General features: G+C 40.0%; 2 protein-coding genes across 2 annotated transcripts; both read left to right on the top strand.

The window, feature by feature from the left end:
• Window positions 1-3,202: 3,202 nt before the first annotated feature.
• Window positions 3,203-6,334, top strand: LOC103466918 (uncharacterized). The gene is made up of 2 exons (XM_008412836.2): window positions 3,203-3,794; window positions 3,868-6,334. Exons 1-2 carry the CDS (start codon window positions 3,698-3,700, stop codon window positions 5,442-5,444), a joined length of 1,674 nt encoding a protein of 557 aa, XP_008411058.2. The 5' UTR covers window positions 3,203-3,697; the 3' UTR covers window positions 5,445-6,334.
• A 1,389-nt stretch (window positions 6,335-7,723) lies between these two features.
• LOC103466923 (D(1) dopamine receptor-like) lies at window positions 7,724-12,411 on the top strand. Its single transcript, XM_008412846.3, has one exon. The coding sequence runs from the start codon at window positions 7,724-7,726 to the stop codon at window positions 9,086-9,088; it is 1,365 nt and encodes a 454-aa protein (XP_008411068.1). The 3' UTR covers window positions 9,089-12,411.
• Window positions 12,412-13,349: the final 938 nt, after the last annotated feature.

Here is a 13,349-nt window from a genome sequence, read left to right as displayed (position 1 = left end):
GCCTTTATTTTCTGCTTACATCCAATGAAAACACATTTAAGATTAAAGTATTACATCAGACCAATAAAAACACATTTTTAATACAGAAATGTGGGCTTAATGGAAAGTATGTTTAAAGTTGATATTTTCAAGAGGTAAAACAAGCCCCTTCTGAGCACGTTCGAATATTTATTTGATTGAATATGACTGTATTGTCAACTCAACAAACACTGGATTAGCTGTGTGCATGATCAATAATGGTGACAAGGTCACTGAGGCAATTTGTTTTTTTAGTGAATCACCGAACAAAGCAGAAGCGTAGTTATCGTTTTTGAATTTTAAAATTCAGTCTAGCTTTTGATATTTAAATGCAATACTCAGGAATAACATTTTCACTATGTCACTTTAAATTCACATCTACCTCCCAGTGCACACACTTATGTTTGGATAAACTCTTTTAAAGGGTTCAATCAAAAAGAAAAGTCTGATATTGTTGTATAAAATGCTGCTTTACTGGTTGTCTTGGGATTCAGGCGCATGCACAAAGGATACAAAAAATACTGGTGACATTAAAACAATCCCCTCTGTCGTCATTTCCTTAAAATGTAACAGCTTCCAAAACTGTGATATTTTCAAGACTGAAACACTTCTATGAGACATTCATCTTTCAAGTTTAGGGGTACATGTAGCTGAGTACCACCTGCACAGAGATGTATGGCGATCTCGCTTTTTTTCTTCTTCTTGGAAATCAAGCAGCAGATGTGAAGGTAATTGTTAGTTTGCGATCAAAACGAAACCAGACTGGAACCAGCAGTTTTTAGAGCTCTCAATATTTTTTCTTTTATCTTCAGTTTCACACGCTCCAGTTCAGTTCAGTTCAGTTCAGTTCAGTTCAGTTCAGTTCAGTTCAGTTCAGTTCAGTTCAGTTCAGTTCAGTTCAGTTCAGTTCAGTTCAGTTCACAGCATAGCATGTTAGTCAAAACAAGAAGAGGGAAAATCTCCTTCTCATATGAACCACCTGACTTTTAAGGGATTGGCTTCCACCAGGACTAATTAGAGGGGTGGAGACATTCATATTTCTAGAAAGAAAGAACAAACATTTGTACTAAACTATTCCTAAAAAATGTCTACACAGTTACAATTACCTCAAACAAAACTAGAAACAAAAACAATCTGGATCCAATCAAAAATAAAAATACATCTCTCCTCCCTCTCAGAATATGGATTTTCCCAATGAGGCTGATTGGAAACACCAGGTCCTTGTCAGCTCTGCTCATGGGCGCGCTTCCATGGCAACACATGACCAAGTGACCTCAAAGAGATGAGAAGATGATTAAAACAAGTAAATAAATCAAGTTACTTCCCCAAACAATACATTTACCCAAATAAATTAGAATATATAAAGTACGCAAAAAACAGCACCTGTTAGGGGGGGGGTAAATCCCTCACAGTAATATCTGAGGACCAACTGCAGTGGTTTTCAAAGGTAGACATGCAATGTCCACTGCAGGTACACTGCATGACCTACAAATGCAAAAGAGCTCTCACTCCAGTGCAATGCCCAAACCACCACAAGGATAAACAGGAGATCAGGGTATTATAATCCAGTTCTGGATGCAGCTGCTGAATGTAGAAGAAGTAGAATGAAATAGTCTGAATCCATAGCCAGGATGTCGTCACTATGAAGAATCTATAGGCTGAAAACCTCAAGGGCATAATTTCCATCTGAAAAGGATATTAGCAGCGTGTAAGGAGTATTCTCTCGGAAGCCTATAAAGAGGCCTAAAATTGGGAAACAATAAAACTTTACAAACTCAGTGAAATAAAAAAATAAGCCTGTTTGCTGTATTTTATGGAGTTGAGTTGTCTAATTCCCTCGAGAGCTTGTAAAGGGCAGGCATGCTACAATTATAATAAAGGATTCAGTTACAATTTCACAGAATATTCATGGAGGCACATTTATTTAAACAGAATTTTACAAGAAACCAAACAATGTCAAAGGTCAAACATGAATTTACTGATCTGTTGAGGAAGGGAGACTTCTTGGACAGCAATAAAATCCCAAAATCCCAGCAGAATTAAAATAGTTTAATGTAGATTTTATTGTCAAGTAAATGAATTAATATATTTGCAAACACTTTTTTTCCACATCCCCAGTGGCTCTTTACCTAATTGTTTAAGTTTCTGCTACAAAAATAATTATGGTCCTGCCTCACAAGAAACTTGTCATTTGTATGTTTTAAAATTAACTCCAACAATAAATGAGAGGAACAAAATCAGAACATAATAAAGGAGAATAATAATCCAACATCAGACAGACTCATCTTACGTAATGAAAAGCAAATTGCAGCCAGAAAGCGCAATCATCTCTAATGTCGGAGGAATACAAACTTAATATTTTAGGCCCAAGCTGGAGCTCATTATTAGGCCTATAAATAGGCGTCCTCGTTTCAGACTGAATGAACATGCATCTTCCTGCAATCTCTCTCTATGTCATGTTTTAAAATATCAATTTCTCTCCTATAAGTCTGAGAATGTCTGAGAATATGAATTATTAAAGATGAAAACCACAAAATTCTCTTATCTGGTTAATAAATGAATGACTTCTTTAACAACCGCCTGTCTAACAGCCAAGCATCATAACAAAAAGTGTGAGTAATCACTATCTTAGAAACTTTGTCTCCATCTAGTGGAGACAAATCTGCCTTTGGCAGCCATGCTTTTTAAATGTCTTATTGTCACAATGCATCTACAGACGTTAGCGTATTTTATTAACTTTTTCTGTGACAGACATACATAAAGTAGCACAAAATAGTGCAGTGGAAAGAACATTCTAAACAGTATTCATTGTTACTTTACAAGTTCAAAAAGATTTAAAAATGAGGCGTTCGTGGATATTCAGAGCACTTTTACTTTGAATTGGCCAAAAATTTACTCCTGAAGTCATCTAATTGGTAAGAAGCGCCACCTGGTTTCACTGCTTTCTTCTCTTTTACAAAACTCTCATTGTGAAAAACATCTTCTTGTCAGCAGTCACTACCTAATATCATGAGTTTAAAGTTATGATCCAGGACATTAATTAATCATTTGAACCCCCATCCTGCACTTCCTGTTGCTGCATTTTTTCTTGTTTTTTTGGCTTTCAGCCATTTTAGTAATTTTTTTTAGTCCTTTAAAACATTTTATGATTAAAAATTGCTTGTTCTTTCTTTTGCCATTGCTATTTTGTGGTATGAAGTTGCATTAACGTTGTTTATCTTTCTAATATATAAAACAACCAGTTTAATGTATGTCCAGTCATTGCACAACAGTGGTATGTGTGCTGATTCTGGGCGTCTGGTCCTCCTGTGCATTGATTTAAGTGTTTCCTTCTCAGACCACCAATCACCTTACGTTTTTGATAAAGCAATCTATTGATCCCACCCTCTAGAATCAATAGGACTTTGTTCACACTCAGCCCAACATACAGACACATACAAAAAACAAAGCATAACCAAACCAAACCCTGTCTGTATTGACCAGACGTTTGCTGGACTGTGACCTCTTGCTGTTTTGGGAGTTCTCAGAAACTTGCTGCGTTGGGTGTTTCGGAGACAGACTATTGAGCCACGTGTTCTCCAGATTGATTCCAAAAAACGCTGATGATGACGACGGGCATAGTTCATACTGACTTTCACATGACATAAGGTTAAGACACACCCACAGTGCTGGGACCTAAATGGTTGTGGAGAATTTTTCTGTCCTCAGTTTGAGGATGGACATGATCAGGAACAACATGACGTCTCTCACTAAGCAGTTTTCCGTCAGCGTTGCTGGTAAGATATATTTTTATTTCTTTTTTTCTTAATCTGTTGACTCCGTTGAACTCTGTTCTTTTTGTCTCACAAGGCAAGAAGTCAACTCCTTCCTCCACGACAATCAGAATGGTTTTACTGGGGAGGACAGGAAGTGGCAAAAGCTCCACCGCTAACTCCATCGTTGGTCGGAAGGTCTTGGATTTAAAGCTCAGCAGTCCCTTGATTGGCCAGCGCTGCCACAGGGCCAATGGAGAGTTTCGTGGGCGACAGCTGCTTATTCTAGACACTCCTGGTGTGCTGGACACTCATCAGACTCAGCAGGAAGTCCAGCGGGAGCTGAGGAGGAGCGTCAGCCTCCTCTTCCCCGGACCTCATGCTTTCCTGATTGTTGTTCAGATCGGAAGATTCACTCAGGAGGAGAAAGAGGCAGTGCGACACATCAAGGAGGCAATGGGCTCCCACGCTTTGAGCTTCTCTGTGGTGGTTTTCACCCACGGAGACCGTCTGGAGGAGGGCACGTCGGTGAAGCATTACCTGATAGACCAGTCTAGGGACCTGGCTGAGCTGGTGGCTGCATGCGGGGGCAGGTACTGTGTCTTCAATAACCAGAACCTTAGCAACAAGGAGCAGGTCAGCGAGCTGATGATGTTGGTGGACAACATGATGCTGAATAACGGAGAGAGTTTCTACAACAGCAGAATGCTTCAGAAAACAGAAGAAGATCTGTCTTATCAGCTGGAAGAGGAGAGGAAACTGCTCACTGAAAAGAATGAGCTGCCGAATCAGAAACAGGAGAACACCCTGAAGGAGTGGTACGAGAAAGAGCTGGAGATGGTTCAACAGAAAACCAAGAAGGAGCTGGAAGAACTGAGGACAAAACTGGAGCTGGAGAAAGAGAAGGAGGAGAAGCAGGCAAAAGAACGGGAGAAGGCCCTCAGGGAGGAGATTGAGAAGAAGAAGCTGCAAGAGGTCGTAAGACTGACAGACATGGAGAAGAAGAGGAGGGAAGATATTCAGGGGAGGCTCGATCAAGTAACCAAAATGTTGGAGGAGCAAGTTGAGAGGGAGAGGAAGATGAGACGATCCATGGAGGAGAAGATTCAGAAGGACAGAGCAGAACATGAAAGGAAAGAGAGGGAGAGAGAGCTCCAGTACATCCAGATGGAGCAGGCGCTCAGACAGCGAGAGGAGATGACAAGAGACGCCCTGGAGGGAGAGCTGGACAACCTCTGCCAGAGGCTGGAGGAGCTGACCAGGAAGGAGGAGGAGAGGAAGAGGCAGATGCAGGATCTGCTCAGACAGGAGCGGCAGGAGAGTCAGAGGGAACTGGACCTGCAGATGGAGCAGCTGAGGGTGGAGAAGCGGCGAACCGAGGCCTTCAAACGGGAGCTGAAGTTCCTGAAGATCAAGATCGAGCAGCAGAAAGAGTGCGAAGAACGCTTGAAGAAACTCCTGGATGAGAACCTGTTGAAGGAGAGGGAAAAGTGCGACAAGGAAATCTCCTCGCTGAAGAGGCTGTGTGGCCAAAAGTGCAGCGAGATGCTGGAGAAGATTTCTGCAAAGAGCCCTCGCAGAGCGTCCGGTGTGGTCGGATACGTGCAGGAGATGGGACTGCTGGGTCTGAACGCAGCTCTGGAGAAGGTCGGAACTCCGTGCTGCATTCAATAACATGAGGATGAGGTTAAAACTCATGTAGTGAGTTTTAACATCCTCAATGTAGCTGTTTGCTGTGATGGTAAGATGTACGGCCTGTGAAAAATCTGCTGCCAGACTTTTTGCAGATCAAGATACTAATTAAAGATAATGGCTCAAACTCAGTCAGACTGGATGGGAGGTGTCTGTGATCATCAGTCTTTGTTGCAAAATATTCTCAGATTTGGTTCTTGACTTTGACTAGGCTCTTCTAACATGCTTACACTGTGATCTAAACCAATCCACTGTGACCTTAAACATGTTAAGATTGTCCCATATTTTTCTTCGCATACACTCTGACCGGCTTCCTTGTCTCTACAAGAGAAAAGAGTCCCCTCAGCATTATGGTTCCACCACCACGCTTCACCATAGGGACGGTGACCCAAGTGTGATCTGCACTGTTCCACCACATGTAGTGAGTTTTGTTTAAGTTTAATTTTATTTTGAGTTGGGCCTGTACAAATGCAGGCCCAACTTTTCTTGGTCTCCCACAAACATTCAAAGTGTAAACGAGAAAAAAGATGAAGCACAGAAAGCTTAATGAATACTTTTCAAGACTCAGCTAACTTCCTGTATTTGGCAGAACCATTTACCCCAGAGTCAGGAAGACGACTACCCACGTGAGAGTAATTTCATTCCAACAAATGGATGTGATTCCTGTGTGCGTCCTAAATCAGCAAATGCACAAACTCTCAGAAATGATGGAGATAATCTGATTATGAACTCCCCACCCTCGGCTGTGTGCTGTACTCTCCGTGTCCATCATTTAAATCTGTACTCAAACCAAACCCTGTTGCTGTTATTCAAAAAACACACATCTCTCCTGGGTTGATAATGCTTTTTTTTTCTCCTTTTTTTTTTTTTTTTTTTTTACACAAACTGTGGGCATTTCTGCCTGTTTATTCTAGGAAAAATAAAGTCAGCTTTAATCTGCACTGCATCCCAAGATATGTTTTGATGTCTGAAAATGTGTTTGTGTTTAAGTACACTTGATTTGCTGATCCTGTGGGTACAGACTGGAAGTGTGATACTCAGACAGTGTGTCATATTCAATAAAGTAATAAAACACGCAGAGTGTGTTTGGTTTTTTCTCTGTGCAGTGCATCAGACAAACAAGAAAATGAAGACAATGTTACACATTTTGATGGTTTTCCTTGCAGCAGTTGTTCCACAAAACCTCAAATTTAAATTCTTACCTCATTTTTTAAACAATATTTTTCCAATTTTGTAATTTACTCCATCATTGTGCTTTGGAGAAAAGATGAACACACCGTCAACTCTGCCAAATCAAATGTACTTTATTATTTTGATTTTGTCATCTTCAATGTTTATCGCTAAAATAAACTGTTTATCAATAATTTGATATTACAGGCTTAAAGATTTTTTAGCCTGAAACTTTTTACATGAATGATTACAGACTAATAAAACAGCAACTTTATAGAAAACATGCAGTCTTTTTCAGTAAATTAGAATATCATTGAAAAGTTCATTTATTTCAAAATCTCAGTGAAACACTGTAGATTATTTACACACATAATGGTGTTTTTAATAATAATGAATTTCCCTCATAGCTAATGAAAAAACAACATATTAGAATATTTTATCAGACCAATACAATATAATCTTTCATACAAGAATGTGTTCCTAAAGATGACCTGCTTATTTATAAATAACAGTTTGAATTGCCATTTACAAACAATATCGTTTTAAGATGACACTGTGATTATATAAATCGCTCAAATAAATGCGTTTGTCACTAATTGTTCTGTCTTGAACAATCCACTTCAGGTAAATAGCCAAATAATCCAAAACAAATGGTTGACATCTCTAATATTTAGTTTCCTCCAAAATTCTGATTGGCAGCGAATGACATCCTGAACTATCCGAGGAGTAAGAGTTGAGAAATGTTTTCTATTCTTTGCCATCTTTTTTCACAAATCAGCAGCAAAGGGAGAAGTTCTGATTTGCAAATGAGTGGGAAAATAGACATAGCAGTTATTTCTTTCATTGCTAAAATAGCTCACTGATTTCCTGTCTCATGTGACCACCTTCTCAGAGCTGTTTGGGCGGTCAGCTGGTTGTGCCTGGCTGTCCCCCTGTCGATCTGCCGTGCGCTCACAGCAGCAGCAGCAGCAGCAGCAGCACAGATTAGTCTGGTCTCAGCATGCGGCGCCATTCCCTCTGTAACTGCGTGCGGCTTTTAACCTATTAATAGGTCTTGCAATTTGCCATGCGGTCTTGGTTGGATCTGGACAATGAATAACACCACCGGCTTGGCGCTGGTTGGAGCGGGCAGCCGGGAAGACCCTCCGGCGCACAGAGCTCTCACTGGATGCGTCCTGGTGCTGCTCATCATATGGACGCTTGTGGGCAACATGACCGTGTGCGCGGCCGTGTATCGCTACCGTCACCTGCGCGCCAAGGTGACCAACATCTTCATCGTGTCCCTGGCTCTGTCGGATCTCCTGGTCGCGGTGCTGGTGATGCCGTGGAAAGCCGCGGCTGAAGTGGCCGGCTTCTGGCCGTTCGGCGGCTTCTGTAAGACATGGCTGGCCTGCGACATCATGTGCTCCACCGCCTCCATCCTCAACCTGTGCGTGATCAGCGTGGACCGATACTGGGCAATCTCCAGCCCGTTTTGCTACGAGCGGAGCATGAACAAGAGGGTGGCCTTCGTGATGATCGGGGTGACGTGGACAGTGTCCGTTGTGATCTCCTTTGTTCCCGTGCAGCTGGACTGGCACCGGGCGGAAATCAGTGACCCCGGCGGGCGCGTGATCCCGCGCCTGGAGAGCACCGAGGAGAGCTGCGACTCGAGTCTGAGCCGCACTTACGCAATCTCTTCCTCCCTTATCAGCTTCTACATCCCCGTTGTGATCATGATCGTCACCTACACCCGGATCTACCGGATTGCCCAGACGCAGATCCGGGTGATATCTTCCTTGGAGCGCGCGGCGGAGCACGCCCAGAGCTGCCGGTCGCACGTGCCCGAGCTGTTCCCGCACATGTGCACAGACATCGGTGCCAGCTCCTACCAGTCCCGCATCAGCATCCACCCTGATTCCCAGTGCCCCAATCAGTCACACCGGGAGCTCAGAGTCTCCATCAGGAAAGAGACCAAAGTGCTGAAGACTCTGAGCATCATAATGGGAGTTTTCGTTTGCTGCTGGCTGCCCTTCTTCATCCTGAACTGCGCTCTGCCCTTCTGCCCCGGACCAGGGGCCCCTTTAGCCCACCGCGGCCCCTGCTGTGTCAGCGAGAAAACCTTCGATGTGTTCGTGTGGATCGGGTGGAGTAACTCCTCCCTAAACCCAGTTATTTATGCGTTCAACGCGGACTTCAGAGACGCTTTCCTTCGCCTGTTGCGCTGCCGCGGAGGAGGCTTTCTGTCCGCGGTGAGTACAGCGGTGGAGACCATGCTGGCGAGCAACGAGGCCGGGCAGCAGAGGCGGGACAGCACCCTGAAGGCGAAGCTGAGCGTGTCCACGAACACGCGGGGGAGTCAGGACAGCGGAAACACCACGGTGGCCGTGTTTTATCACGGGGGGGCCACGATGGAGCAAGGGACGGACACTGAGGAAAGATATGATAAAGACCGACTGACACAGATACCCAGATAATTTTAGAATCTGCAGCCACGCTGATCTTCTTTTAGTTTGTTTTTAGTCGATATTAAGTCATTTTGACCATCAAACAAGTTCTTTAAGGAAAGGAAAATCACTTTTTTTTCACTTGATTGCCTAGAAGAAAGGGGGACTAAAGGTGTTACAATTCAAATAGCCAAAAATAAGTAGTTGTAATTTAATGGCTTTTCCTTAACTAATCAAAACTGGAAACAAACACGTGAATAACTGTCCTAAACCTTTTATGCACGAGTTGTTATAACCATGCAGAAAAGAAGCTTTCAAAAAGCTTTGTTTGTTTGTTTTCAATCAATTTTTGACGCTTTTAGTTTAAGAAATATGGCGGCTAAACCAGTGTGGCAACACACTTTACATTTTCTGACATTGTTCACTTTTATGAAAAAAGAAACTAACCTTACGTGTTTCCCGTATATCCCACATTCAGCTCTTTGCTGATGACTTCTTCAGAAAAAAAATCTTGTGAAAATACACAGTGAAACTAAACATGAAGCAAATGAGAGACATCTATTTATTTATTTTAGTAAAATGCAAACCCAAGCAAAAATATGTGGATATGAAAAAGGAATACTAAAACAAAGCCCCTACATTGGTATAACTTATTTTTTAACTTTCAGGATGAAAATCCTCAGCATCAGAAAATGTGTTTTTGTTTTAAAATATTATTTTTATGATTGCTGAATTAGTGACTGGTTTGACTTTTTCCAAATAACAAAATAGCCATAGTAATTGTCAAACCTGTAGGTTAAATATAATAAGGGATGCATTATGTCCAAATTAAAGGACATATATGACCTCAAAAGCTTCAGAATGCCAACCGGGTTTTTCCGAACTTATCTCTTTTGGCCAGCAGGAGGCAGAGTTTACAGAGACACCAGAATAAAACAAAAAGAATATCATCAACCAACAAGTAAAAAAAAAAAAAAAAAAGACTTGAATAACTGTGACCTACATTCACAAAACGATAAGTTATTAAATGTCAGCAATAAAATATATTTACAAAAAGCTGTTTAAAAAAAGCTATTAAGATTAGTTTTATGATGGTTCCGTTTATTATTTTATCGTCATGTCCCGCAGTTTATTCATTCATTTTGTACATCAGCTGTGACCATCAAATACCTATTGTATAATTCTCCTATTGTTCTGTGAACAGATCTACAAAATGGAGGATTGAAGTTGACTCACCATCATTTTTCCTCTAATCCACCTCACATCATCCTCCAAGGCCCTTTTAATCTGAGAAATATGTTGATCAACAGGATCTCAAGCAGCTAACAGGCTGAGGATGGTACGCAACAAATTTGGTTTTATTCAAAGCAGTAAACGCATTTTGACAGCATGCATCACATTGGTAAAAGAAAACCTTTGCTGATGAAGACTGTTCGTCATAAGCCACCCCCTCTTGATTCCACAGTCCCAGCTGCATGACCTGAAAGCTCACACGGCCTGTGATCTGAGCGTTATGATGTGAAAGGACGAAGTGACCTGTGGGGTGTTTGTGGCTTGTCGTTTATAATGAAACAACAATATGAGAAGGGGATAACATTGTTTATTTTAGATTGGCTTGCTGTGCAGGTTAAACCAGTCAGATAGTTGGGCCACTATGGATATTCTAAGGGTTTCTCTGAGCATTCAGACACAGTAACCATGAAGCAATTAAAGGAGTAATGAATAAATGTTATTTTAATAGATAATTACTTCAGATTATGAATAATGGATTTCACATTATTTTATTAGCCATTCAATACATAAAACTTATTACTTACATTGAACATTACAAATTATTTTTTCCCCAAATTGCATTCATTTTCATTTTTATCTACCTTATAACATAAATACTCACCTAATCAGCTAATCGTTTATTACATCGTCACACTTTTGACCACGATGTAATTTCATAAATAGGCTGTGGTATTTCTGTTCTGTGATCTTCATATTTGGACTGGAGTTTTCAAAAGCATTTATTTAGGTGACATTTGGTGACCAAGCAGGACCAGATGCTCACACTGGATCATTGTCTTAAAGTTTATGTCCTTCTTGTCCATGACTTTTTCCAGAAACTGGAAATACCGACCACTTAAATCTTTTGTTCTGCCGTGAAGAGTAATGATACGGAAAGACAGAGATAATAAGCTTAACTCACATATAGACAACAATTAAGGACTTGCTATATATCCACCAGTTTAATCCATCGGGTGTCACATTTATTTGATTAAATCTAAGAATAAAACCTTCAAAAAAAAACAACAACTTTAAACTGTATATAGAATCTTGACATTTCATATATTTTGGACTTTCATTTGTAGGTAATGTGTGTATATTTTTTTTCTTCAGACATTTTATGGATGAACAGTACAATGTATGAATTAGCAGTTTTCTAAGCTACATTAATATTTAAGTTGTTTCCCGTTAAGATGGGGGTTGGTAATTCTGGTCCTTTTGGGTCAATATCATTCATGTGTTAAGGTATTTGATTGCTCGAACACACAAATGAAAAGAGCTTTTGTCAGCTCCTGCTGTAATGCCATAGAAATACTTGAGGTGTTTGATTCAGGTGGAGCAGGGGACACGTCTAAAACATAACGAGAACTGAAATCCCCCCAGTTTTTCCAGCAGGTCCTAAAACAATCTGATAGTAGTGTGAATACTAACTTTGTCTACATCCTCTCTCATCACATTGGTGTAGGTGGATTAGTGAGTGAAGTGATTATCTGGCTGTTTGTTCCCCATCTCTTAAAACCCACACTGTCCCTGACACAGTTCTGTAAAAAACTAATGATATATCTTGAACATCAAATTTGGGAGGTTAAATGTATTTTGTTGTGACTTTATGTGAACAAGACGTAGTGCTCTGTGCCAGTCTCAAGTCTTTTGCAGCCTTTAGTAGGTTTTCCTCCAGGATTGCACCAATCAGCTCTGACCACTTCCCCTGTCTCTGCTCAGAGGAATCTATTTCAATATTTGTCTGATTTCTCAAGGTTCTGTATTTTGTTTAGGTCTAGCACAATGCACACCACAATAATTCTATTGATTATTCTGATTGTCAATTGATTAGTCTGATAAAAAATGATCCATTCTGCAGATTTTTCATTTAACCACTTACGCCTTTTTATGCAATTTAAGAAATACATCAAAATGCAAATAAACAAAAAACCCAATAGTTTTTTTAAAAATAAGAAAATAAACATTTGATTGCCTAAAATGCAACAACGTAAAATTTCTTTAGTAAATCTGAACTTTGTGAAGCTAAAACAGTTGGGGAGTTTTAGCTAAAACATATTTACAGACAAAGGTGATTTTGCCTTAAATGCAAATATATATATATATATATATATATATATATATATATATATATATATATATATATATATATATATATATTTTTTGTACAGTTTGGCCTAATTACTGCTACAAATATCTAGTTTTTTGTAAGTAAATGGCCTCTTTTGAATCTGAATACTCCAGTTAACGAGTATTTGATCTCTAAATTAGTTAAAAATCTTTTCAGTAATCAGTTAAACAAGATTAATTGTTGAATTAATTGTTTCAGAGCTATTAAATTTATGTCCACTTTATGGTCCTGCATTACTTTTTGTTGCTCTGTTGTGTAGCATTTCAATAAACTACAAAGATGTTTGGTCACTAAATGCAAAAATTTTCAAGTTGTATGAACATTTTTGAATTTGCAAGGCACAATATCCAGAGAAGAATAAGTCAATTCCTGTGGAGTGTGACGTGTGTTGTAAAAGTTGCTGAATATATGATTAAATAAGTGAGAAAACATTGTTAAGTGCTTTCAAAATAAAATAAGGTTGAAAGAGAAGCATAAACCACTCACTATAATGATTAAGCATCAAAGTTTGTAAGAATTTGGAAAGATATTGATTTAAAAATGAGTTCTGTATTGCAGTTCCGTGCAAGTTCTGTTATTTGGATGTACTCGAATGTTATTGTTAATTTATGTTTTTAACTCTAAAACACTTTTATGCTCAGACCTCAGAGATGACTGTGGCTCAGTGGGTGGAATAGTTGTTTTGAAAATGGACAAATGTGGGTTTGAGTCCATGCTGTTACCTGGTACCAAGCAACTCAACCTCTACCGATCTGCATATTGGTGCATGAATGTTTGTGAGTGGGAATGACTGAATGGAGTGTCATTGTAAACAGTTTGAGTGGTCAGTGTGTCCAGAAAAGAGCTAAAAATATTCAGTCCGTTTAGCTTTCCCAGCAAAAAACTGAA

This window comes from Poecilia reticulata, chromosome 1 (genome assembly GCF_904066995.2).
Source record: "Poecilia reticulata chromosome 1, P_reticulata-male-v2, whole genome shotgun sequence".
Classification (NCBI taxonomy): domain Eukaryota; kingdom Metazoa; phylum Chordata; class Actinopteri; order Cyprinodontiformes; family Poeciliidae; genus Poecilia; species Poecilia reticulata.
Note: the sequence above shows the minus strand (reverse complement) of the source record. Positions and strands in the feature narration are given on the sequence as shown.